Source organism: Choloepus didactylus, chromosome 6 (assembly GCF_015220235.1).
Source record: "Choloepus didactylus isolate mChoDid1 chromosome 6, mChoDid1.pri, whole genome shotgun sequence".
Lineage (NCBI taxonomy): Eukaryota > Metazoa > Chordata > Mammalia > Pilosa > Megalonychidae > Choloepus > Choloepus didactylus.
Genome location: NC_051312.1, coordinates 32,242,844 through 32,269,604, shown reverse-complemented (window position 1 = coordinate 32,269,604; position 26,761 = coordinate 32,242,844). Strand labels below are relative to the sequence as shown.

Here is a 26,761-nt window from a genome sequence, read left to right as displayed (position 1 = left end):
TTGAATCTATACATGTATTAAAATTCATAAAACTGTTCAGCAGAAAAAGGTCAAATTTTCTGTATTTTAATTTAAAAAATAAAAGTAAGACTAAAAGCTTAAAAAAAAAAAAATCAAAAAAACAACAAGCACTGGAGAACATCCTATTCTCTGGGCCTGGCCCCAAGGGCTGGCTGACTGGCTTCGCTCATGGGGTGAGTATGTTTACCCAGGCCTGGCTCTTCACTTCCTGGTCCATCGTCACTCACTGGCTTCTTCCTTCCTCACCTTAGATGGGAGCTGGAGGAGTAACACAGGGATGAAGTTTAACCTTCTCAATACCAACCAATTTTTCATCTCCTCAATGGAGGGAACAACCAGGCTGCAAGATTTTAAAAGCAACACTCTCCAAGTTACCAGCTCAGGCACCTGCAAGTGAGTCTAATCAGTAGGGAAAGGGTTTCTGGGCTCTAGGTGTAGTTATGGCAAGAGGATCTAGATACCATTTCCTTTACCCAAACCTGGCCCAGGGAAGAGAGGAAAGGCATTAGCCACGTTCCCCCCTTCCCTCTATTTCTCAAACTCTCTCTTGGGCTGCCCTTACTTTGGTCCTGGTGGGGTTACTGCTTTGGGTTGGTGTTCTGGAGTCTCAGCTCCTCTCATAAGGGAAGGCCGTCAGCCCTTTTGTAAGTCATACCTCTATTAGACTAGAGCTTGAGTCTTACTAGACAAGTCAGCATGGCATTGGCCTACAAAGCCACTTAGGAACTGGAGCAGGTACTAAGAACTTAAGGTTTAATTCTCTACATTTGCTGGCATGTAATGACCCAACCAATTCCTTGGTGGAAGCTTAAATTGATAGAATCAGGTCCATAAAGTACTTTTGATTCCCCACGAGCAAGTGGCTGGAGAAATTACAAAATGCTTGTTACTTTGATTTCTAGGCAGAAACACAATTCTAGTTCCCTAAGGAATTAGGTGAGAGTGCTGGGGCTTAACTAGCATTGGATGTTATCTCAGGCTACCCCACTGGGTTCAGAAGTATATGTGCAATTAGGACAGGTGATTGGACAGACGCCTCACAGAGCCACAAATGGGAGTAGGTCCTGTGAGAAGCAGCAGCTATTTGTTAAAGGGTCAAAAAGTATACATGTCTTCGGGTTGGAACTGGGGCACTATGACGGAGACACTGGCATGTTACAGTTCTGGACCTAGCTCTGGAAACTTCTCCAGAGCTGCCTCAAAGATCCCTGCTATAATACCTACCCTGGAGCTGAGCTTATCCTGGGGCCAAGGTACTTTTCTCCTCCCTCTTAAAGATATTTATAGAGGATGGCAAAAGGCAATGTAGCGTGGATTGGGGATTTGAGGGAGAAGAACTTGTACTCTACGCTTTCCTGGCTGTGTATCAGGACCCCTGAAGCACCCTCCTGCCCAATCTCCTTGTCCTCAAGTAGTTTGAGAGGCAGAAGAGCAAGGTGTAGTGCTTTTGTGTTATGTGTGCATTTTCCCCTAACTGCTCAGAAGGGGGCAGAAGTTCCTTTCTAGCCAGCTCTGAGGACCAGAATTAGGCAATCCCTGTTTGGTTGAGAATGTCATCTCCTTGGACTCAAAGGGTGGAGAGTGAAGGGAAAGAGTAGGTAAATGATTCTCTCAGCACTTGGGGCTAGCTGGGGGCAAGCTAGCCTGCGGACTGCTTTATGGTTCTGAAATTTGGCTGCTTTGGGGACTCTTCTCACTTGCTGATGATCCTGGGCCCAGCAATAACTGGACAAAATTCTGAGCCCCAGGGCCCTCGGACTTTCAGTCTGGATGGTAGAGAAGTCTTTGTGTACCTCACTGTGAACTCGTGGCAACAATTATCAATTCATTTAACAAACATTTCTTGAATGCCTACTGTGTACTAGACACTAGAATAGCATTGTGAAAAACATGGACCTCATCCTTGTCCCAAGAATCCTATAGTCAGTCTCTCCCTCTAGCTTCTGGTTTTGCAAACTGGACATGGCTGCCCAAAGCCGAGGGGTGGTCACAGGAGACAATGAGGGGCGTGTGATCCTCCTAAGCATGGACCACAGGGAGGTACATTCTCTGTAGCTCAAAGGTTCCCTTTCCCTCCCGTGCTCCCGCCCTTGGTTCTGTGTCCCACCTGAACCAAGCTCTTCTCTGCTGATGTGGAATCTCAGACTGCACTAAAAGAGAGTGACTCGTATGGCCCTGAACCTGTGCTGTGATTGGTTCCTGGCCATAGCCTCTGTAGAGCAAACAGTGGAAATCTGGGACATGCACCAGGTTACAGGGAAGGCCAGTTTCCTCTGCTCGCTACCACACGACCAAGCTGTCAGTGCAGGTGTGATACACCAGACCTCATCTCGCCTGCAAGCCGTGCCAATCCACCTGCTCTTGATGTTTTCCCTCAAAGTGTAGAAGCCAGGTAAAGGTCAGACCTTTACCCCAGGTAGCATCAGCTAAGCTGATGTCTTGGGACCTGTCTGACTCCAGCTGCCCCCATCAGCTGCTGAGTTTCCAAAATGTTTTTATCCATAGTCGAGGTTCACCTCTTCCCTTCTACCTTTGTCTATAGTGTAGCAGGACAGAGGGTGCCCCTGCCAGAGGAGACCTGTAGAGGCCAGGACAACAGAGGGATCATGAGTCCTTCAACTCAGGGGGCTTTTTAAAGGCTATTTAAATCCTGATGGAGCCCGACTCCTGAGCACTGACCAAAATAGCAACATCCAAGTTTGCTCTGCCTCCCAGTGGGACTGCCCTCTGGGCCTGATCCCACACTTTCACCGCCACTTCCAGCACCTCACACCGATCAGGGTGAGTGATGGAGGGAAGAGAGCTCACAGAAGGGAGCTGTGAGCAGGGGACAGAGTGCATCAGCTAGAGGTGGGGGAAGGGGGCACATGCGGTAAGGCCAACACAAAGCTGCCTCTCACTCAGCCTGCTGGCTCTCCCTGCTCCTTTCTCCCATTTCTGCAATCCTATTTCTCTGTTTTTTTTGTTTGTTTTTGTTCTTTGTCTCTCTGATAAGCTACTTCTCTGAGTTTTTTTCAGCCCTGCCCTGATTTCCTCACTGTGGGCATTTTCTAAGCTCCTGACCCTCTGTTCGATCCTTTCATGGTTTCTGTTACCTGTGTATGCAGTTAATTCCACAAACTAACCTTAACCTTCTTAGTTTGTCGTGCAGGTTTAGGTGGCTTCTAAGATTAGGAAGAGGTCCCATATTTTTCCATCTCTTACTAGTTTCCCTGTAATGCCTAATGGCTTACCTATCCTTGGTCCTCATAGTTCAGCCTCAAGTTCTCGGGTTCCTTTCTTCACCAGGGACCCAGGCACTCTGAATTCTGATAGTTCTTCAGCTCTAGGAGCTTGTATTCTTTTCCAAATCCACAGCCCCTGTTCAGATCTTGTTCATGCCTGTATTTCTTTGGTCAGTATAGCATACTGGTGGCGAGCACCAGCTTCAGGCAGTCAGACATCCCTGGGTTTAAATCCTTAGGCAAGTCACTTAACCTTCGTCTCTCAGTTTCCCCATCTGTACAAAGAGAATCACAGTATCTAGTTGATAGGGCTGTTGTGAAGGTAAATCAGTACCCTAGAAGCACTTAGCACCATGCCTGGCACCTGCTAAGTACTCAGTAAATGGAGGGAATTTAATATTAGAGTGGATCTCATGTACCTCAAGTCAAATCCAAGCTCTTAATATCTTCCAGTGGTCTGTCACCAGTTGGCGTTCCCATTGATCCATCTGTCCTCATCTCCCACTATATCATTTGCTCTTTGTACACAGCCAGGCCAACTTACAGCTTCCCACATGTGCTTTGTTTGTAACTTATTTCCAAGCCATTGTACAATCACATCTTCCTTCTTGCTAACCATGTCTTTCCTCCTTCGAAACTTCTTTGAGGTTTCTTTTGAAAATATCACCCAATTTATGTCATTCCAATAGCTGCCTGGGGTGATCTGGGAAGCATGGGTTTCCTCCCCTTTTACAGCCACTAGCTGTTTTATGCTCAATACTTTGTTTTTCACACTGATGGAGGATAGTAGTGGGGTTACTTCAGAACTTATGTCCTATTTAGCTTTGGTTACTGGAGGCTTTTTGCTTTGTTGTAGGTTTACCCCTTTGGTTAATGTCTGGGCCAGGCTGATGTTAAAACATTTATTAGTTGATATGATCCCAGGAAATGCAAAAGAGAGAAGGCCTAATGGTGTCCCAAGAGCCAGGGAGGCCAGCTAGGGATTAAAACTTTGCAATAGATGCACACGCAACAGAAAATCATTCTTGCAGTTTCGTGTAGGTCTTATCTCCATCATTAAATTGTTAGCTTGTTATTGGCAAAGAATAGAATATTTTTGATATGCTCTCGTGACCAGCCTCTCCATCTCCTAGGCAACCTGGCATCCTCAGTACAATCTCATTGTCGTGGGCAGATACCCAGATCCTAATTTCAAGTTATAGCCCCCAAATTAAGACCAACTGATGTGTTTCACAGAAGCTCAGGGAAGATGATCTGTCAATTCTATGACCCAGAATCTTCTGGTATCATTTTGGTGAGGCTTGGACCCTCAAATAATGATGGGAGGAAACATGGGCTCAGCCTACTTTATTGACCAAAAATGACCTGAAATTAGTCTTGGCTGTTTTCTGGCTCTGCCAATACCCTCACCCCCTCCTCACACTCATCTCTGCAGCTCAATGAGTTCAATCCCATGGGGGCCACGCTGGCCTCTGTGATGGGTGAGTAGAAGCAGGAGGTAACCTCAGACTGGCCAAGCCCAACCCTACTCCCCAACATTTGGTGCAGGCTAACCTCAGTTCAGTCCTGCCACACTCATTCCAGGGAAGCGTCAGTTACAAGATAACTGGGAGACAGGGGTCTCTTTGGCCTAGACACTCTGTCCCCTCTTGCTTTCTCTCAGTCATGGGCAATGCCTGGCTGCTGTCCAGTTTCCTGGTATTTCCTTACAAAGTCCTAGGTTCCCTGGGCCGGTCCAAAGCTCTGACAGACTGATAATGGAAGGTGCAAGTCAGACTGGTCTCACTCCTCCTGGATTATCACATTCTCATTTGGAGCCAGGAGGAAGCCAGGATACAGATGTGAAAGACCTTTAATAAAGGTGTGGGCCAAGCAAGGGCCTGGAGCCACAAATGGTAGCAGGTCCTGTGAGAAGAGGCAGCTATTTGTTAAAGGGTCAAAAAGTAAACACGTCTTAGAGTTGGATGCTGTGGTGGAGACACTGGCATGCTAGTGTTCTGGACCTAGCTCTGGAAACTTCTCCAAAGCTGCCTCAAGGGTCCCTGCTATACCTACCCTGAAGCTGAGCTTATCCTGGGGCCAAGGTAATTTTCTCCTCTCTGACATGCAGCGGCAGGGTGATCAGGTCGTGTTTTTTGGTTCGTTCTCACTATTGACATAGCCTATAAATCCACATCCAACTGAGAACTTTTAAGAGGATCTTCCAGCACTGACTTGGTCAGGGGTTTCTTGGGTCCCAGAAATGGAGAAAAGGCACAGAAACAGCATAAAAAGTCCAAAACTTTCATTCTCTGGAAGCTGCCTTGGCCCCTATCTGGCTCTAGTCAAGAGCTGTCCTGCTCATGACCTGCATTACCTCAGGGTCCCTGGAGATCCCAGCCCACCAGGAGGGATAGTAATTTCAGGACCTATAGGACCAACTCCATCTCACCCCACCTCCCTCCACTCCTCCACAGGTACAAATACCCTCAGATCTGCTCTAGCTGAAGGGGGTGACAGAGATTCCTGAAAGCATTATGAAGCATTATGTCTGGAGTAACGATGTTCTGCCAGACAAGAAAAATTTGGCTAGCTGGCTGTTAGGTGGATCCGGTTCCTTGGTAGCAATGTTGAGCTACCAGTGTTGTGCAATTTTTTCAACTAAAATAATCACTGAAGGCGAAACTGCGTCCTCTGAGCCATTTGCCAAAGACACTGGGCTGGCAGAGAGAGAGCAGGGCTTGATGGAAAGGCAAGGCAGACCAGGCACCAGTTCCTTCAGTTTTTGGTTTTTGTGGGTTTTTTTTCATCCCAGGTCCTGAGTGTAACCTGAATACTTGTCTGCATCTCAGGCCCTCGTGGAGCATGGAGGAGGCAAATCCTATTTGGGGAAAGCCAATGTCCAACACAGTACTTGGTAAACATCAGGCACATGAATGCTGATTAACAGGTGCCAGGGCCAAGCCGAGCCCCACTCGTTGGTCTGGGCTGAAATGATCAGAGGGAGGCCCAACCCAGGGCTGGGGAGCAGCAACAGTCAGGAGCAAGGGCCCAGCCTACCTCCCCCAGGAGGCAGAGGGAAGGGGGCTGAGTGGTTGTCAGGCATGGTCCTCTCCATCTGCGATGTGGCGGTAGCCAGGAGGCTGGGCCTGCATCCGGAAGAGGATGGTGAGGATCAGCACGATCAGAAGGAAGAGGATGGAACCACATACAGCCAAGGCCACGATCACATCTAGGGGTGGGGGAGAGAAGGGTAAGGTTAGCACTCATTCAACAAAGAACTGAATGCCCACCACATGCCCGGTACTGTTCTGACAAAGGGGATACAATGGTGGAGAAGGCAAAGTCTCTGCTCGTAGTGAGTTTATGGTCTAGGAGAGGAGCCCTAGGATACAAGCAAGTGACAGGAATGATAGGTTTGTGACAAATGGTAAAAAAAAAAGCAAAGCAAGGCAAGGGGGAAAGTGATAGAGATGTAGGTCAGTCAGGGAAGGCCTCACTGATAATCCAAACACAGACCTGATCGAAGTCAATGAGTAAGATGGACCAAGACCCAAGGGAAGAGTGTTCTGGGGCAGGGGACAGGGGAGACAGGAGGAAATGCAAAAGGGCCCTGACATGGAAATAAGCTTGGCATGTTCTAGGATCAGCAAGAAAGTCAGTATTACGAGAGCAGAGTAAGTGAGGGGGGAAGTAGGAGAGGAGGAAGAGGAGATGAGGCAGAGGACCGGATCAAGTAGGGCCTGAAAGGTCCTGGTAAAGAACTGGGATTTTATTCCAAATGTGATAGGAAACTACTGGAAGAGTTTGAGAAGGGCAGTGACATGAGCTGATCAATGCTTTTCAACTATTAACTCTCTGCTGTGCTGACACACTAGTAGGGCAAGAACAGAATCAAAATGTTAGGAAGCTTCTCAGTAATTCAGGCAAGAGATGATGGTAGATTGGACTAGGGAGGTGAAAGCATATATTTTAAAGGGTCCGGAAATGGATTGGATGTGGGGTGTGAGAAAGAAGATATCCAAGATAACTCTTATGCAACTGGGTGACTGACGTGGCATTTACTAAGATGGGGAAGCCAGGAAGAAGAACAGATCTGGGGGGAAAAACACTGGGTTTTAGACATGTCAACTTTGAGAAGCCTTATCTGACACCCTTACAGAGACTTCAAGTTGGCAGCTGGATAAATGCATCTGAAGCTCAGAGAAGATGTCATGGCTGGAGATACGAATCTGCAAATTGTAATAAAAGGACCCAACTTCACAAGGAGATGGAATATAAAGCCATGGGGTTGCATCAGATTATCTTGGGTGTAGGCATAGATGAGGGAAAGGGCCAGGGACAAGCCCTGGGTCATCCATTGTTTAGTAGGGAAGCAAAGCCCATAAACAAACTGCCTGAAAATTAGGAGAAAAACCAGGGGAGGCCAAGAAAGTGTTTTAAGGAAGGAGTAAATGATGACAGATGATACAAGATGATTAAGAACTGGCTACTTGGTAGGAGGAGGTTATTGGTCACCTTGAGAAGAGTGGCTTCAATGGAATGGAAAGTGACACACGACTGTCTAGTATCAGTCTAAGAGAACAGGCTGAGAGGAAGCCAAGTCAGAGTTGAGGCAACTCTAAAAGGTAACAGTGAAACAGAGTGGTAGCTGGAGAAGGGCGTGGGTCTCAGAAGGATTTTGTTATGACTGTGAGATGGGAGTGATTCAACACAAAGGGAAATAGGGAGGCAGCAGAGGCCCTTGAGGAGGTGAGAAGAGATGGACCCAGCACAGAAGTGGAGATGCTCGCTTCAAGTAGCAGCTCATCCACTATCCCAGGAGGGGAAACCGAGAACAGCCCACAGATGCAAGTAAGCTGGTAGATCTGGTGGTGGAAGAATGAGACAATTCTCTCCCAGTTCCCTTGATTTTCTCAGCAATACAAGACAGACAGGCATCACCTGTGGGGGAAGACGGTGTGAAATGGCCTCAGGGTGGGAGAGTGAACCATCTAGGGAAATGCAATAAGATGGTGGCAAGTGCCACAGCTCTCTTGAGATTTGGGGATATAAATTTAAAGTTGGTTTGGGGCTTGAGTAGCACAGAGGCAGGCAGCAGCTCACCTGTACCTGCAGGACCACTTGTCGGCTGGCACTCCTGCTGCCAGTCCTTGGGCACAACAGGCTCTGTGAGGCGAAGGAAGTCCTGCAAGGGGCAGTGGTGAGGGCAGCCAGGCAGGATCAGCGGCCAGGGGGCCTTGTGACTCTCATTCCGGAAGTACATTTCCACTGAGAAATTCCTGAGGGTTGACAGGAGGCAAAATTGGAGCTGCTCACCATGACGGAGTCCTTGGGCATTTGGATGAGGAGAGATCCAATCTCAACACCACCCGAGTACCCCTGCGCGGGGTAGACCAGCAGCTCCACTCACCCATTATCTTCCTGATACAGTTCAAATAAGTGGCAGGAGGCGTAAGGGGCCTGTTCCCCATTGTAAACGTCCAATGCCATTTGCAGAGCGACTAGTGTGGTATCATGCTGTAAGGGAGATGGGTGCCCCATCAACACTGCCCCTCCGCGTCCCCAGGAACTGAAGAGAGGAAATCCAGTTCCTTGCTTGATATTAGCACACTGGCGAGCTTACCGCAGAGTAAACCAGCAGCTTAGGGAGTTGGGAGGCAGTTGCCATTAGTGTCAGGTTCTTCCGTATCTGAGCCAGCAGGACTCCTGAAGGAGGAAAGTCGCCTGTGTCGGTGACTACAGCCATCAGTGTCAGATCTATCTGATCAGACCCATCTGTTGTCCCTCCCACTCTGCTGGTCCTGGGTATGATCACCAACACAGAGAACCCTTTAGGTTCATGGGAACCATGTAGGAACTCTACAGTACTCCCTGCTCTCTAAGAACTTTCATATTTAGAGGAAAGCAAGATAAAACAAAATATCTCTCTACATTTCAACACAGTTGTGTCCATTTGTAAATGACCTATGAGACCCTGCCCAAGTCTGAAGTATCACTCTGGTTTGGAATCCATGTAAATTTAACATTGCTTCACAGCACACAAGATAGAGGCTTTGTGCCAGCATAACTCTGCTACATGCAGGCTCTGAAAACTACTGAGATGTCAGAAAGATATGACAACTGGCACTCCCTTGAGCATGCAGATCAGAGAACCGTCTTCTTTCAAAATGGCCCCCTGTGGTTCTCTGGCGGTCGGTATTCATTACAGGAGAGGAAGGGTTTCCTCACATGGGTGAAACCTCAGAATATGAATGGCAGAAAAGGAGCACGCAAAACTGGTCATGGCCAACTAGAGATACATGCTAAGCATTTGGAGAAATGGGGAGACTTTGGTAACTAGGGGTCAGCTGGGGGGATCTGGTTTTGAAGCAGCGGAGAACATTTCATGTAGAGAAGAAAGTGTGTGAGGAACCCCTAGTAGCTGACTTCTTTAATGCTGTAGGTTCCTGAGGAGGGGAGTGACATGCTGCTCTTGCCACTCACCCCCCTGAAGCCGGGCCTTCTCTGCCTGCTGGTAGATCCCGAAGAGGAAGCGGAAGCTGAAGTCCTTTAGCCCGCGCAGGCGCTGCATGGTTTGGGGTGAGGCCCACGGCGGCAGGACCAGCCCGTGTGTTTGCTGTGTACCGTGGCATGCAGGTTAGCTCCACAGGCCTAGGCCAGAGCCCCTCCCGGGGTAGTTCTCCTCCCCAGTGGGAAGATACCTGTGTGTGTGCGAGGGGAGGGAGAGGAGAGGAGCCAGGAGACATGGCGGACAGTACTGAGGCTGCAGGGCCCAGGAAAGGAAGCTGAGGCACAGAGAGTGTGACTCAGCAAAATGGGGTCCCATACCACGAGAGTTCTGGGTGGAGGAGAGGAGTAGGAACTGCTGACAGTTCATAAACCATTTCCCACACTGAGTTTCTTTTTCATCAGGGAGGGAAATTCCATTGTTTCACAGGAAGTGGCTTGCCTGGGTCTCCCCAGTGGGAATGGTACCCAGGCCTTGTGTTCTGCTGGTCCTGGCGACCGGGGCCTGCTGAGGTGGGGGAAAAGAGGGATTGCACCTGCGGTCCTAGGCTGGCTCACCTCACAGAAGAGTGTGTCGTAGACATTCCAGACAGTCTCCAGCGTTAGGTCCGTAAGCCCCGTCTCATTGGCCACCATCTCCAGAAATTGCTATGAGAAATGGATCAGAACTGATTGTATACTTTGGAGGATTGTATGTTATGTGAATGTATCTCAATAAAATTGCATTATAAAAAATAAATTAAATAAATTAAATAAATTTAAAAATTTAAAAATTTAAAAATTTAAAAAAATAAAATGGATCAGGAGGTCAGTCTTGCCCTGGGGGAAAGAACAGTCTGCTGGCCTCCAGTTCAGCCCCCACTCACTGCATTCTGAATACTCTCATTCTGATACTCTGGGGTCTGCCGGGTCTCGTTCTGCAGCTGCTCATAACGAGGACACGGGCCCAGTGGGAACTTCAGCAGCTGCAGACCAAAAGTGGGGGAACAGGCAGGGAAGGAGGTGGGGATCAGCAGGCCCACAGCCAGTGTTGTTCCCCTTTCCATCTCCAGAGAAAGGCTAGCCAGCCTTACCCTGTCCTCAGTGATGGGCACCGTGTGGACGGGGACAGGCTGCCATGAGATGTTTGGGTTGAAGCGCTGCATCCCGTCGGGAGGGAAGAGTCCAGCCAGGTTGGCCTCGGCGCTCATGAGGGTGCGGTCAAAGTCTGTGCTTCGCACGTAAACCTGCAGAGACAGCAACACCTGGTGTGGGAAGACTTTGACCCCTTGGTGGGGTCCCAGGGAGAGAGCCTAGTCTTGATGGTAACCCAGAAAACTGTAAACCCACCATGCATCTGACTTCCTCTCCCAAACTGGGCTTCCTCAGCTTATTCCCAGCAAAGGCCCAAATGCTCAGCAGGGAACTGTCACCACTCTGTGAAGAACTCCCATGAGAATGGCTCTAGCTCAAATGCCCCTTCCACCCAGTCTAGGTGTTTATTAAGTAAGACTTTGGTCAGTCTGTCTGGTTTTAAAACAACGCCTGTCTCCCCATCTAGACTATATTCCTTGGGGAGCAGAAACTGTCTCCAGTCAAGCCCCCATCCCCGCCCCCTATTAAACTGGCTTAAGAGACCAAGGAGAGGAAATAAGGAACAGAAATAGTCTCTTGTCACAAGGAAGAGGAAGCTGTAGGGAAGGGCAAAATGAGGATAGAGACCAGCCTCAAGGGAACAATATGTAGAGACTCTTGAGGCAGCTGGGGCTGAGTAGTAACCAGAGGAACAGCTATCCCTGTCCCTGGGGTGGGGAGAGGACCTCAAGGAGCTAGCACACTTGTCAGTCTTCTGTGATATGCGTTATCTAAGTATGTCTTCCCTGTTACTCTTCATCACTTAGCACTGTCTGGTTTATCCTGTGACACTCCCACTGTATTCTATGCTCCATGAAGACAGAGATCCTATCTCCATGGCTCACATTGAATGCCACAAGCTAGCACAGTGCCTGCCCCTTAGTACTCAATGTCTGTTACCTGGAAAGCTCAGGTTATTTTACAGTCAGAAACTACTTTGCCAGGCCCTTCTCTAAGTCTGAGCTTGGATGCTTGATCAGTGTTCCTCTTCCCAGTGTTTCCTGGCTAGCAGGGGCTACCTGGCCTCTAAGGCTCTTTTCTAGACAGCTCTTGGAAGGTCTTGTTCTGTAGCTGTAATCAAAAGTGCAGGAGGCAGGCCTGAGTGCCCAGCCTCAACCTTAGGCTTCCTGCGGGTAAACAGAAAGGACGCCAGGTCCCATTTCCCCTTTCTCTTGGGTTCTCAGCTTACCTCTTGCCGTTGGTAAGAGGTGTTTAGAAAGCCATGGTAGCGCTGCCGCAGAGCCTGACCCAGCTCCCAGTGCTGTAGCATCCCCTCCTGCAGGCAAATTCAAGGGTTAAGAGCATCCAAAGGGAAGGGGTGGCTTGCAAGTCCCATGGGGCTTAGGCACTGTTGCTGTCCAAGTCTACCCCGGCTGGAAGTAGGAGTGGGTTGATCTGGTCCCAAAATTCATTTATTAAATGGCCAGTCATGCATAGCACCATCCTGGGCACAGAGGAAGATAAGGTTAAGAAATCTGACCAAAGTCAGCTCCCATGCCAGGAAATGGCAGTTTGGTGGGGCCCCAAGTTCTGTGGCTGCTTTAGAGGCTCATCCTGAGGGTGGGCTGGCCTGTGACCCACCCTGGTTAGCTGACCAAACCCCTGGGGCCATTTCTCTTCCTGATAGGGATCCTTGGGATATGTATTCACTGGTGACCGGTCTCCATGTCGGTATACCTGAGGAAAGAAAACAGTTTGCCTATCAGTCAGAAGGGGACAACAGAGCCCACCTCTGCCCCATGGGGCAGGAAGCCTCCCACCCTTTGGGAAGCCTCAATCCTGCCCACTGCAAAAGCCCCCAACTCAGGAGTCAGTAACTTCCCCCAGGTTCCAGGGATTCTAACTTGGCTAAGCAGTGCCACCGGGGACCACTGGCAAAATCAAAGGTACAGGTGGGAAGGGAAAAGAAAAGCGAAAGCAATGCATACAGTGGGGGAAACCGGAAAAAAAAAATAGAAAATAGAAAAAAAGACCACCAAAGACTTGTTTTAGGAAAGAATCCTTTATCCACTTAACTACATTCTTGTTCCCGGGCAGACGCACCCGGATCTAACCCGCTGATACAGAAGAAGTCCCTACTCAAACACCCTGCCCCCTAGGGGTTCCATATCAATTCTGAACCCAGTCCCCCCAGTCCCCAGGCCAGCCGCTCCTTCCTAAGCCACCTCCTCCTCCTAGAGACCCCCGTCCCCCGGCACAAGCCCACCCCTCCTTACACCCGCAGGCCTTTGACCCAGCTCCGGCGAGCCCCTTGGTGACCCCGTCTCTCATTACCAAGGTAACGAAGCGCAGACTCCGGGCCTGGGCCGGCGGCATGACGATAAGGTTTACGCCAAGAAGAAGCTGGAGAAGAGTCGCCCAGCTCCAGCCGGACTGTCTGCCCGCCATCACCGCTGTAGCCTATACCTGCAAAGAAGCTGGAACCCGCTGGGTGGCACCTGCAGCAGCCGCCCGGACTCACCCTTAAGGACACTCACCGGAAGTGCGCTCGCCGCCATCTTGCTAAAGGAGGGACGGGGATAGTGGGAGAAGGAGGAATCCGGGAGGGAATGTGTGTAGGAAGTTCGCGATCCGGTTGTGGCTGAGGAGCGTGGGAATGTAGCGCGAACTCGCCCGAGAAAGGGGTTGAAGACCTCGCCTTGGTAAAGAGCGTTATGAGCTGGGGTTTGCCTCTTTCCCCTAGGAGACCTCGTACAAAGCTGGCCCGAGCACTGGCCGGGAGAGCGAGCACCCCCTCGGTCTGTGGGACTGATGGACCTGTGCTCCCAGAGCCAGAGGGGATGCAGAATGGGGGCGAGGGATGGGGAAGTATAGAGCGCTACTTCCACGCCCCTGACATCGGGTGGAGTTTGAGCCTTGGCCCTTGGCTCCGTTCCCTCGGACAGGTCTTGTCAGGGGCGCAGGGCACAGCGTGTAAACAGCCCTTTGGACTCGCTGTGTCCTTGAAGTTGGTCCCAGTCTAGTCTACTGCTTATTCCCTAAGCAAAGCTTCAGTAGCCCTCTCATTTCCCCCTCCAGTCCTTTCCCTGGCCTCCCACCCGTCCACTTCCAAGTTTTAGTGAATTCGAATCAAGATGTCATGCCTCTTCCCGAAGGAGTCAGGTTGCACAGGAAGTTGAAGTCTTCCAACCCAAAGCAGCGAAACTCTTATGGGAAGAATTTCAGACCACTGGGGAAGATTGTTAGGAATAACGGGCAGGCGCATATCATAAAGTGGGAGCCCTGTTGGCAGTAACTTAGAATTCAAATGCAGCCAATTTAGCCTCAGAGTTTTGTGACTCCACAGGACAGTCAGATCCTAGCTCCTTGAATGCTTATGTAGTATATATTATTTAAAATTTCCCAAAATTTCCAAACACGGTATTCCCACCAAGCAACAACTTCCCCTTCCCCCGTTCTCCCATGCCTTGGTAACCTCTAATCTACTTTCTGTCTCTACAGATTTGCTATTTCTAGATATTGCATATAAGCAAAATTATACAGTATTTGTCTGTACATGCCTTGCTTATTTCGCTAAGCATGATGTTTTCAAGGTTTATCCATGTTTCAGCATGTCTAAGAATTTCATTCCTTACAGCCAGATAATATTTCATTGTTTGTATGTACCACATTTTGTTTATCCATTCATCTGTTAATGGACACTTAGATTGTTTCCACCTTCTGGCTATTGCGAATAATGCTGCTATGAACATTGGTGTACATATCTGTTTGAGTCCCTGTCTTCAGTTTCTTTGGGTACATACCTAGGAGTGGAGTTGTTTGGTCATATAGTAATTCTATATTTCATTTTTGAGGAATCACCATATTGCTTTTTACAGTGGCTGCACCATTTTTCATTCCCGCCTTTGGGATGCTTTGATTCAGATCTGCCCGCTAGAAGCAAATCACTTCACATCAATTCACTGGGAACAAAACCTTATGAGGATTATCTGGGGGAAGGCAGGATCATTATCTTGCCTCTAGATTCAGTTATTTATGTATACTTCAGAATCTAAACTGCTTCCAGAGTTGTCATGGAGGAGGCTGAAGAGTGAATAGAATATGAGGTCTGAAGGCCATGTAGCTAAATAATTCTTAACTTTCTTATTAAGTCATAAGCCCCTTTATGAATCAGATGAGAATTTAGTCCCCTTTCCTCCAGAAAAAATGTCCACACACACAAATGGAATTTTGCCTTTAGTCCCAAGAGATTTTACGAAGATCATCCATAGGTTTTGTAAATCAGCATCTCTGGATTCTTGATCTAACCTAGTCCCCTTACTTTACAGATAAGGAAACAAACCCAGAAGGAAGTGACTTGCCCAAGGTCACACAGTTTAGGAGATGTGTTAAAACTCAAGTTGCCTGATTCCCAGTCAGATATAGTCTTAATAGTGGGTATTTCCTGCAGACTACTCAAACTGTGTTGCTAAACTATATTTTGGTGGTCCTAAAGCACTTTCAACGAACAGGTTTCTAACAAAGGGAATCTTTTCACATTGATCAGATTGTATGGGGCATGGCTGTGCAAAATACTGCATTTTCGTGGTGTTTTTGCATGTTTTGTTTCAATGTGCCCCTTGCTCTCCTTGCAAATTAGCCAGACCATCATGCCTTAAGAATGTAAATCTTTGGGTCTCTAAATGTTAGGAAGTAGAACAAAAATTCCTCAAATTCATCTTTTTGCTTTTCTTTCTACTTGCTCAAGTATGTCTATAGCCTTTGTGCCTGCAAGTATCCCATGTAGGAGGGATGGATGGAACAGCTATTATTTGAGATTTTATAGTAAGGAAAACTCCAGGAAGGATGGGTATTACACCACAAATAGATGGCAGGGCCAGTAGCTGAGCCCTGGTCTCTTGACCCCCAGCCTCTGCATATTTTCTACCAGATGATCCTGTGGTCCTCACATCTGGGGTCCCTAATTACAAATATAAAACACTAGACAGGCAGATGGATGCATGGGCCCACCCCAGACAAATAAATCAGAATTTCTAAAGGGGAGGCCAGGATTGGGAATCACTGCTCTACCCTATGTGGGCAGAAATGAACCTAAATCCAGGTGAGTTGCCATTTTTCCCCACTGGGGGAGGGAGTTTTGTGTAAGGGAGTCTCTTTTTTTTTTTTTTTTGAGTTTGAGCTTTTTAGTCAGTTATATCTGTATTCAAATTTGGTATTTGCTCCTTGCAAGTAACTTATCTCTTAGGGTTATTGTGGGGATAAATGAAATAACACCTGCAAAAATAAAGGTATGTAGTAGGGGCTAAATAAATGTTACTTTTCTATTTTCTTTTCTGCTTTCTGTATCTTCTGAACTCATAGGTCTGGGAACCAAGAATTGCTTGGTTCTTCTCGTGATTGGTGGCTTGGATAAAAGTTATTTGAGTACATACTCAGTGGCCATACTTTTTGCCTTTCCAGAGCAGTGGAAGGAGAAAGAAGCTGTTGCCTGAGTCCCTGCAAACCTTACCTTGTGGCCTGCTTCGTGGAAATTTGAATGCTTTGAGAAGTTACCTAGTAGTGCATGGCCATGGGCTAGGAAATCCCGTTTCTCTTCAGTATCCTTCTTGCTGCAAGGAGAAGCCTCTGGAGGTCCAGGGGGTTAGAAATGTGACTCAGGAAGCCCCCTGACGATGTTCCCAGGAATGCTGTCTCCTCTGGGAGCCAGGGAAACATAGGAAAGGCCTCATGGGACTGGAAGGTTTTGGACCTAACACTTCCTGGGGGCTGGTGGGCCTGTGCCATGGGGGTGGGGTTTGCAAGCTGGGACCTGTCATTCTACCTTGCCACATCACCTGACTTGGGGGAGAAGTCCATGTGGTTGACCTCCAGAAACTCCATGGAGACATCTCCAATAGGGTTTTGGTCTTCTCCCATTTTCCTCCCCTTTTCTCTCTTCGTGGGGGTCCCCTGAACTCCCTGGGACTTGAAGGGGCAACTCTTTGTCAGTGAAGCACTAGCAATGCTTCCTCCTCTGCATGGAAGCTTGGGGGAGATGGTGACTTACCCTGATGGTCCAGCAATTGGCTCTGGCCTCTGTCAGGGGTGGAAGCTCCAGATGTGGCTTGTGTCTGGTTCCGAGAAGACACCAGTGGAGAGACTAGGGTGTCAGGAGGGAGCTGAGGATCAGGAGTGGATGAGGGAGGCTTTTCCCAGCTCCCAGCAGATAGCCATAAGGCGTCAGACCAAGTTACATCCTGAGTTCCTTGAAACCCGATGTTTCAGGGACATCTCTGACTATGCTGGAGTTTGGGGCTATTCGAGGAGTAGGGGGTGAAGGGGATGGAGGAGAGTGCTGGATTGATGATAAGGGTACTGGGACAGAATAGTTGCAGTTTTCCTGTAGCCAGAGCTCCCAGTTTCTACTTGCCCAGGACATCTGGGGCCTTCTGAAAATCAAGGAAGGGACAAATACAAGAGGAATGGAGAGCCTTATGCTCATGACTCAGATGCCCACAGCAGGGTGAGGACCTTGTGAGATGACCTTGTGACAAGAGGGAACAAGAGCAAAAGCTGGAGCAGAACTTTGAGATGGGTGGGTGCCAGAGTGGCTTTTCTGAAATGTGAAAATGAATACATGGGCAGTTTTTGCAACATCACCCAGCCTTCTGTCTTCTCAAGGCTCTGTTCCCTGACCCCCAACCCATAGCCCCTGCTCCACCCTGGGCTTCTCATTTTTCCTCAAGCTCCTTTTCTATTTCTGCTTTCCCTGACCTCTCGTTCTGTTCTCTCCATTCCACCCACACCCCCTGTCCTTTCTTTCCCTGCTCCCTCTTTTCTCCTCTTCCTTTGTGCCCTGTTCATCTCCATTTTGGTCCCTCTGGCTATCTGCCCTGGCTCCCTGTCCTTCTGTGCTTTAATGTGGGACCCATGGGAATTAAGTTTATAGCAAAACAGGAAGAGCCTGTGAGCAGGAAACGGGGAGTGGGGCAGGGGGTGAACGGCCAGCAGTAACCTCAGCTCCTTGCCTCCCACATCTGGACCGAAGCATCTGCAGGACTCCCCACTTCTCCCCCTGCAGCCCACCAGCCCCAGCTCCCTCCTCCCCGCCCCCCCAGCAATTCACTGGTTGATCAGACCTGAGAGGCAACAAGACCAGAGTGTCATGGACTCTGAACACAGGACAGGGACTGGAGTGAGGACACCTGGATTCTGATCCCAGCTTGGCCACTAGCTGTGTGTGGTCTTGGAAAAGGCTCTCCCATGAGCTTTGGTGTTCTTGTTTGCAAGAAGGAGTTCATGTTGTTTATCCTCCCTCCCTCCTGGGCAGCTCTAAGGACTAAAAGAGGTAGTGAGGGATGTGTATGTGGAAACAAGCACTTGAAACCTTAATAGCGTCGAGTCAAGACAGTGGGCAGACCCATAGCTGAAAGGGTTGGGAAGGTAATGATAACTGCTTCCATTACACATGGTGGCTACAATATATTGTTTAATCTTTACAACAACCTTATATGCCAAAACTATCATTGTGGTTATCCCTTCCACATTGCAACTTTCCCCATCATGGTTTTGATATATCGCAGGTCAGCATAAGAAATTAAATGGAAATTTGGGGGGAGTTTTACAGAAGCCGCCTATGACATGCAAAGGCCAGCAGATGGCAAAAAGTTTAGGAACTCAGAAATGCATAAGATATATGGTACTTTTACTTAACATTGACCTACATATAGCTTATGACCAAATACTTAACCCAAATTTTACAATAAGGTACTGTAAACACCCCATAGAAGAAAAGGAAAAAATTCTGACTTCTCTGGTATGAAGGGAGGGTAAAAAAATTTTACACGGATTTTCCAGCTTACAGGGGTGCTGCACCCCTAACCCCTGTGATGTGGAAGGGATAACTGTATTTTCTCTATTTTATAGATAGGGAAATAGGTTCAGAGACATTAAGTAACTTAATCAAGACCACACAGCTAATAAAGAGTCCAGGATGTGAACCCAAATTCTAAGTTCAGAGCCCAAAATGCTCATCTAAGTATGATGAGATCAAATAAATTAGAGTTAATAATGAGTGTGGGACAAAGGAATATCATGTTATTTTACTTGTATACTTATTCATTCAACAAACAGGAAGAATACCTACTCTGTTGCCTATTCTGCAGGCCTGTTCCAGGGGCTTTGGAGGAGATAAAAATCAATGAAACATGGCATCTACCCTCAGGGATGGATATCCTGTCCCCGGCAGCAGGGCAGAAAGGCTTCGGCTAGATGGAGCCTGCCATACCTACAGATGGGGCTGTTCCCCAGATGAGGGGAACCTGCATACATTCCCAGGCCCATCCTGGACTGATGCCAGGGTCCCCCACCATCTGCTCCCCCTCCTGCATCCCGGGCTTGCCAATGCTCATTCAACTTCCCAACACCCCTTTCTCCTGGGCTGCTTCCCCACTCTGGCCCCAGTGGGCTACCCACTTTTGGAGACCTCCTGGAAGGCTAGTACCTGCCAGTCTCCACTCCTGGAGCTCTACCAGCTTGGCTGAGACCTGGGACTAGCGGGGAGAGCAACATAGTTCTTTACCAGAGCTGGGGAGGAGGAGGAGGAGGGTTGTTGGGAAAGCAGGCTGGGGCTTGGTGTCGCAATTCAAGTGACATTCATGGCCGGGACCTTTGCTCTGCAAGATGTCTGTGGAGGGGAGGGAATGCTTACTCTGGAGGCTGCCGGGATTGGGGTGTGGGTTCCTGGGAGGCAGTCGTCCTGTAAAAGCAGCTAAGAGCCGCCGGGGTGAGGAAAGGCAAGGGGAGAGACATGGGACAGGTTCGGTCTGCAGGGAAACGTGACTGTGTTGGTGGGGGCAGGAGGGCAAGGGCGGCGCTGGGCTGAGGGGGCGGCAGGCTGGGGAGGAGTCAGCGGCGTGGGGAAGCTGCCCCATGGGCGGGGGCAGAGGAGGCCGGAGCGCCGGGTCGCCTCCGGGTCCGCCTGGCAGGAAGGAGAGGTGGCCCGACCCCTTGACGATCCCTCCCCTCGGCCCTTCCCCACATTCACTTCCCCAGGGCTCGGGGCCACTCTCGTGCTCAGCCCAGGCTCGGCAGCCAGCCGCGTGGCCTCTGGACGAGGGACTGCACCATCCTCCTCTCCCAGCAAGGGGGCTCCAGAGACTGCCCCAGCCAGGAAGTCTGGTGGCCTGGGGATTCGGTGGGTCCGCTCCTCGGCTGTGGCCCCGGGTTGTGTGTGTGTGTGTGTGTCTGGGCGGGTATCCTGGCTGTCCTCGGCTGTGGCCCTGGGGTGTGTGTGTGTGTGTGTCTGGGTGGGTATCCTGGGGCTCGTAGAAGGGAGTCTCTGGGGAGGAGTGAGGAATGATGGCGATGAAAGCTCAGGGCAGGAAGAAGATTCCGTTCAGTTCCCAGAACACGGCTTGAGGGGTTCTGGGTAGGAGGTCCTGCATGTGAGTGGGGAAATTCTTGAAGGCAAGAGGTTTCTGCTGGGACCCTGGGAAGTGGCAGGAGTGAGGTCTGCTAAAAGGTGAGCCTCTTGGGTAGAGTGAGCCACAATCTCATGGCCTTGCCCTGCCCAACTTGGCGACAGGCCACTCTGACACGAAGGGGCAGATGTGCCCAAGCACTCCCTGATGGTCTGGAGGGGGGCCCTGGGGAGAAAGGGTGGCATGGTAGCCAAGAGCTCAGGCTTTGGAGTCAGAGAGGTCAGGGTTGGAGTCTTGGCACTACAATTGCCTAACTGGGTGCAATTTACTTAATCTCTTTGAACCTCAGTTCAAATGGACTTAAAGAATAGTCCTGAACTCATAGGGATATTGTGGGGAAGGCATCTAAAGCCTTAGCACAAGCTAATACATGGCAAATAAAGATTAGCTGATATTGTTAGTACTGGTAAAAGGCAGGCTCAGGAGGAGAACGAAGCTCTAGAGGAGTGTAATCTGGGTTGTTCCTGTAGGACAGTCCCCTTGGTAATGTCCAGGGCTCCAGGAAGAGATGTCCTTGTGGCTGGAGGCCTCTGTGCCCGATGTTTCTCTTGGTAAGCTTCTCCACTCCAGTCCTGTCCCCAGAGTCCAGGCCTCAGTCTCCTCATCTCCCTCAGGAAGCAGCTTCCTTTGCTACCTGTCCAAAGCCATTCTTGGTATTGCCCGGTCCTTCCCAATCTGTATTGTGCTTACCCAACCCCAACTTTGAGGAGTCCTGTCTGATTTCTGATTTTGCCAGCTCCCCCAAGAGGACAGAGGTTAATATCCCTTATTTAAGGTATTGGGGTGCAGGAGACTACAAGTGTCTAGTCCTAGCGCCCACACAAACTCTGGGGTCCCAAAGCCCGATCTGGGGCTCTGCTGCCCTCTAATGGTGGAAATAAGTTTGCAATTTCCCAACTAGGATGCTGGGGAGGGGTCCTGGGGGTAAGGTCTGAGATCCACTAGTGCCTCTCTTTTGGGGCTCAGACTCTGCGGTGGAGCTGTGGGAGCCGGAGGCACGAGATGCAAGCAGCCAGGCGCTGGGAGGCAGCAACGGCACCCTCAGGGAGCAAGCCAGGACGCCTCAATCCATGGGCAGCACTTCAGGGCTGGGGCTGGAGGCAATGGAGCCCGCAGCCCTGCTCCTCAGGGCAGAAGCCCCCCGAGACTCCATAGGTGAGGAGCTTCTGGATTTGGAGGAGACAGGGGCTCCCTGGACCTGGAAGGGCTACCTTGGGGCTCTTTACCTTATAATGTCTTGGTTAAATCCAAAGGCTTTGGAGTCAGCTAGACACAAGTGATCTGAGTGTGAATTTTTTCTCTACCTCAGGCAATGACTTAACCTTTCTGAGCCTCAGTTTCCTTGTGTGTATAATGGAAATAATAATAGTACCTCTCTCTTATGGTTGTTGTAAGGAACAGTGCCTATAAAGGGTTTATACAATACTTAAGACATAATGGCACTTGGTAAGTGAGAGCTACTATTCTTATAACAGAGAGATTAGACTGCATATAGTGAAGGAACTAAAAGTCTCTGAGTGCCCGGGGTGGTGGCTGCACGGGCCCCAAGCTTTTTCCTTGGGGAAAAATTTAAGGTTCTTCCTTGTATCCAGAGCTCCATCCACCAAAGCGGAAAAAAGGGCCCGCCCCCAAAATGCTGGGGAACGAGCTGTGCAGTGTGTGTGGGGACAAGGCCTCGGGCTTCCACTACAACGTGCTAAGCTGTGAGGGCTGCAAGGGATTCTTCCGCCGCAGTGTCATCAAGGGGGCGCGTTACATCTGCCACAGCGGTGGCCACTGCCCCATGGACACCTATATGCGTCGCAAGTGCCAGGAGTGTCGGCTTCGCAAATGCCGCCAGGCTGGCATGCGGGAGGAGTGTGAGTGTCTGGGCACTGGAGTGGTGGGAGGGTCTCCTGGGAAAGAGGGGACATGTGGGTGCCAGGGTATGGGGGTAGTTAGGTATCAGAGCCTACAGGGGCTTCCTAATCTTTTGGGTCCCTAAGTAAGGATTAAAATCTCTTCCTTGGCTTTCCCTAAAGTCCTCTGCTCTTCTGGAGACTGAAACTACCCCCTCTTCTGCATCCTTGCTTCCTGCCCCCTCTCCCCCCTTTTCTCCCTTATTCACCTCTGGCCCCACTTTAGGTGTCCTGTCAGAAGAACAGATCCGCCTAAAGAAACTGAAGCGGCAAGAGGAGGAACAGGCTCAAGCCATGTCCATGCCCCCAAGGGCTTCCTCGCCTCCCCAAGTCCTGCCCCAGCTCAGCCCGGAGCAACTGGGCATGATTGAGAAGTTAGTTGCTGCCCAGCAGCAGTGTAATAGACGCTCCTTCTCTGACCGGCTTCGGGTCACGGTATTGAGGGACCAGGGGAGAGGTGGCTCTACCCGGGACACCAGGTGGCTTCTCGATGTCCGCCTCAAAGTGGTTTGCCTTTTCTCTCCTTGCCCTTCTGGGTAGCCTTGGCCCATGGCACCAGACCCCCAGAGCCGGGAGGCCCGCCAACAGCGCTTTGCCCACTTCACTGAGCTGGCCATCGTCTCGGTGCAGGAGATCGTTGATTTTGCCAAGCAGCTGCCTGGCTTCCTGCAGCTCAGCCGAGAGGACCAGATCGCCCTGCTGAAGACTTCTGCCATTGAAGTAGGTGGAAATGGCCGAAGGGGTGAAGGGAACCAAAATAGGACTGTCTGTGGGAAGGGCCTCCAGACATGCAAGTGGAGGAGCCAAATCAAATGAGAAATTGGGGTAAGGGAGACCGACCATCCCTCCAGGGCACTATGTGCCAAGACAAGCCCTCATAGTCCCCATTTGAAGTCTGCTACTTGTTTGCAGGTGATGCTTCTGGAGACATCTCGGAGGTACAACCCCGGGAGTGAGAGTATCACCTTCCTCAAGGATTTCAGTTATAACCGGGAAGACTTTGCCAAAGCAGGTGAGAACTGAGATCATGAAATGATTGGGTTGACTGGACAGATACTTTGTGTCACGAGTCCCACAGTGACTACAGAGCCACAAGCTCAAGGTTTGGGTGACTGTAAAGGGAAGGCTCCTCTTGTTTTTCCGAGACATTGGTTTTCAAACTGTGTTCCAAGGAATCTGAGGGGTTCCATAGAAGTGTCACCTTAGAAGAGAAACAGGAAGGCTTAGGAGTGTCCTTCATCCTTACTTGAGCCAAACAATAAGCTCCACTTAAATCTGCATTTTATAATGTGCTTTGCATAGCATTTTGAAGAAAAGATTTTTACAATTAGGAAAAAAAAAAGTTTGAAAACCACTGCACTGAGGCTTTTGTAGTTGTCAATAATGAACAAATCTTTCTTTAGACATCCTCTTTAAGAATCAAGACTCTTCTTCCCTGGGATGATTTTCCCCTACCCTTTTTGATGGGCCATGGAACCAGGGTTTAAACATTGCAAGGAGCCCAGAGAGGGCAGTTTTAGGGTGAGAGCATGAACCCGTCTATTCTCATCCTATACTGGGTGTATTTTTTCCAAGAATTAGCTCACCTTGCTGCTCTGTATCTGATGCTTGCTTGAGGGCTAAGCGGTGGGGCTTTCCTCACATTTCATTGTTGCTAACATATGTGTTACAGGAGCATAGTTGGGAAAGGATAGAAGGTGAGGGAATTTTGGAGGGAATAGAACTGAGGCTCAACAGGAGACCAAGCAGTTCAACAACTGGGTATCTGGGTCTATAAAATGTGGCTGATGCTGTGATCTTATTCTTGGGGTTTGATAGATCCTGGTTTCCAGACCAGAGTTCATAAAGCCTTCCCTGGTTTCCCACCACTCAGGCCAGCTCATGTGCCTCCTGCTTTCCCAAGACAGGCCACCCAAAAGGCTTTCTAGGAAGGCCTTCTTTAACTGTAGGGCATAACAGACTGTGTTGGCACCCCTTGCCATCTGTAGTGCTCAATGTGCCGCCCAAATGTGAGGCACCTAATAGGGACGAGCTGATGACTTTATCCATCTTTAAAAGCTCAACCCTGCCCCCTTTCTCTGCCAAACCACCTTTTCCCCCAAATGGTTATTGTCCCAGTTCCTCTTAACTAGGGCCTTCTCTTCCTTCACAACATCCTGTTTTCTGAACCCCTTCCAGGTCTAATGTCTGTACTCCTTCTGTACTTGTGGACTTAACTTATGCTATCTGAATCTTCACCTATTTATAGATGTATTTATTTATATAAGCAGATGTGATGTCGTCATGTTTGCTTTTCATTTCTCATTTCATCAGCAAGGTCTTGGGGAGAAGGAACAGGGGCTCTACTTTGTCAGGTCTCCTTCCCCCTCTGCTGCATGCACTGGGTAACTAATGATGTGGACTAATTACATTTCAGGCATTCATTCAGTGAGCCCTAGCAGACCCTCACAGCATGCCTCACCCAGTTCTAGAACCTTCTCTCCCCTTCTGCACAAAGGGGCTGGTAGGCATAATTTGAGGCTCAACACCTTGAGGATAGGATACTCACCAAGAAATGCTTTCTAAAATGGGGTTTCTGCACTAAATGGATCAACACACAATGCTGATAAATATCAGGGTGAAAGTACAGGAAGTGACTAATCAAGAAACCTTGAATGGAAAAGTGCAGCAGATGGTTGCTAAAAGAAATCTGAGATAGCCTAGGAGCCAGTGTGGGGTGGGGAGACTTTGACAATGTGTATGGGTGCTCTGGGTGCCATGACTTTTTGTTATCATTTATTGAACTCTGGTCTTCTCAGCAAGAAGACTGGTTCCATTCTTTAAAAAAAATATTTATTTAACAAACACTTAGGTGCTAGACATTGTTCTAAGGACCCATTATGAGGTAGTATGATGTAGTATTATCTCCATTTTACAGATGGGAAAACCAAGGCCCAGAGAGCTTAAATAACTTACCTGAGGCCACAGAGCTAGTGAGTGGTATAGCCAGGAGGCAAATCCAGGCAATTTAGCTCCAGAGTACATACTCTCAACTGTGTTCCCTCTGGGATATGATGCATGAACTGTATCTCTAGTATTTTTTGAAAGTAGGGTCAATTGCCAGCACACACACACTCAAACTCTGCTTTATAAACAAAAATAAAAGTTGCCTCTATTTCTAGTAATGTGGGGCCCTCAAGAATTCTAATAAGAATAATGGAATTATTAATATCCTTTAATTCAGCACTTGCTATGTGCCAGACACAGCACTAAGTGCTCCACATGCATTCTCATTTAGCCATCACACAGCCTTACTAGATAGGTTCAGATATGATTCCCATTTCACCGATGAGGCTTAGAGAGGTTAAGAAACTTGCCCAAGGCTACACAGCAGAGTTCTGGAGACTTCTTAGTGAGTTCTTTGTAGGTCCCTAAGCTGAAGAGTTGGAGGAGAGAAGGAAGTCCCGCTGCTCCTGCCGCACGCCCCAGCCTCCCTTCTGCCTCTCCAGGGCTGCAGGTGGAGTTCATCAACCCCATCTTCGAGTTCTCCAGAGCCATGAATGAGCTGCAACTCAATGATGCCGAGTTTGCTCTGCTCATTGCCATCAGCATCTTCTCTGCAGGTGTGGAGGAGGGCCAAGAGGGAAACTGAGCAAGAGATGGCACCAAGGAGGGTGCAGGGCCCACACACAGAAATTGTGGGGTGGAGGCCCTGGCTGTGGTATTTTGGGATGGGAGAAGTTGGGTGGGTCACAGAACTAAGACCCTGGCCAGACCTGCTCCTCAACTCTGTTGGTGACCTATAGACCGGCCCAACGTGCAGGACCAGCTCCAGGTAGAGAGGCTGCAGCACACATATGTGGAGGCCCTGCATGCCTACGTCTCCATCCACCACCCCCATGTGAGTCTCCTCATGACACCCCTTTCCCCCTCTCTCCACAGGCCCATCCCTTGCCACACCTCACCACCTACTTTTCCTGCAAGAATTCCTCTCTGACTACATGGCACACAGACAATTCTCTACCTCTTCCTCAGCTCCCCTACCCTTACCCTCCCACCTCTCTTTTGGGGGTGAGGCAAAGGCTACTTGTCTCTCTCCTTTCCCCAGGACCGGCTGATGTTCCCACGGATGCTAATGAAACTGGTGAGCCTCCGTACACTGAGCAGCGTCCACTCAGAGCAGGTGTTTGCACTGCGCCTGCAGGACAAAAAGCTTCCCCCACTGCTCTCGGAGATCTGGGATGTGCACGAATGATTGTTCTCCCATACCTTCTCTTTTCTGGGCTGGACTGGCTGAGACCCGGTGACTGCCTCCTAGAGAGGGAGCAGACTGAGAAGGGCAAACATTCCCAGGGGCTGGGGGAGGGAGACCCTTATGGGGCATTAAAGGAGAGTCAAAGGGCTGGGAGTTCTGTGGCTGCTGGGTAGTAGAGGGTCCTGTTAAAGCTGCACTCCATCAGAAGACAGTACTGACCCAGTCAAATGGGTGAACCTGGGGAGCCACTTTGCACAAGATTCTCCAGGGCTCTGCCCATCCTGCCACCACCACTTCCTGTTTTCCCCACGGAGCCCCAAGAGAAATTCTCCATTGTCACCCCGTGGCTTGGCTATAAATGCCTCAGGGCTTTCTCACTGA

General features: G+C 49.5%; 2 protein-coding genes across 9 annotated transcripts; one reads left to right on the top strand and one right to left on the bottom strand.

Moving 5' to 3' along the window:
• Window positions 1–128: 128 nt before the first annotated feature.
• ACP2 (acid phosphatase 2, lysosomal) lies at window positions 129–14,147 on the bottom strand. Of its 4 annotated transcripts, XR_005217349.1 has the most exons (13): window positions 13,122–14,147; window positions 12,429–12,524; window positions 12,037–12,123; window positions 10,808–10,960; window positions 10,601–10,699; window positions 10,293–10,382; window positions 9,711–9,843; window positions 8,851–8,933; window positions 8,638–8,744; window positions 8,331–8,506; window positions 6,285–6,456; window positions 3,255–3,520; window positions 129–279 (listed from the first exon to the last, which is right to left on the bottom strand). XR_005217349.1 is itself a non-coding variant. In XM_037838569.1 (12 exons), exons 1-11 carry the CDS (start codon window positions 13,233–13,235, stop codon window positions 6,323–6,325), a joined length of 1,272 nt encoding a protein of 423 aa, XP_037694497.1. In that variant the 5' UTR covers window positions 13,236–14,147; the 3' UTR covers window positions 3,054–3,520; window positions 6,285–6,322. The 4 variants fall into 4 exon arrangements, 3 of the variants coding, with proteins under 3 accessions (XP_037694497.1, XP_037694495.1, XP_037694498.1); XM_037838569.1 differs by lacking the exon at window positions 129–279 and having other exon boundaries at window positions 3,054–3,520; XM_037838567.1 differs by lacking the exons at window positions 129–279; window positions 3,255–3,520 and having other exon boundaries at window positions 5,513–6,456; window positions 13,122–13,869.
• NR1H3 (nuclear receptor subfamily 1 group H member 3) lies at window positions 13,348–26,761 on the top strand. Of its 5 annotated transcripts, XM_037838557.1 has the most exons (11): window positions 13,348–13,489; window positions 16,248–17,361; window positions 19,821–19,962; window positions 20,719–20,799; window positions 21,215–21,403; window positions 21,841–22,107; window positions 22,373–22,581; window positions 22,687–22,866; window positions 23,059–23,158; window positions 25,635–25,748; window positions 26,234–26,761. In XM_037838557.1, exons 4-11 carry the CDS (start codon window positions 20,757–20,759, stop codon window positions 26,551–26,553), a joined length of 1,422 nt encoding a protein of 473 aa, XP_037694485.1. In that variant the 5' UTR covers window positions 13,348–13,489; window positions 16,248–17,361; window positions 19,821–19,962; window positions 20,719–20,756; the 3' UTR covers window positions 26,554–26,761. The 5 variants fall into 5 exon arrangements, with proteins under 5 accessions (XP_037694485.1, XP_037694487.1, XP_037694488.1 ...); XM_037838560.1 differs by lacking the exons at window positions 13,348–13,489; window positions 16,248–17,361 and adding an exon at window positions 25,932–26,026 and having other exon boundaries at window positions 26,234–26,526; XM_037838559.1 differs by lacking the exons at window positions 13,348–13,489; window positions 16,248–17,361 and having other exon boundaries at window positions 19,667–19,962.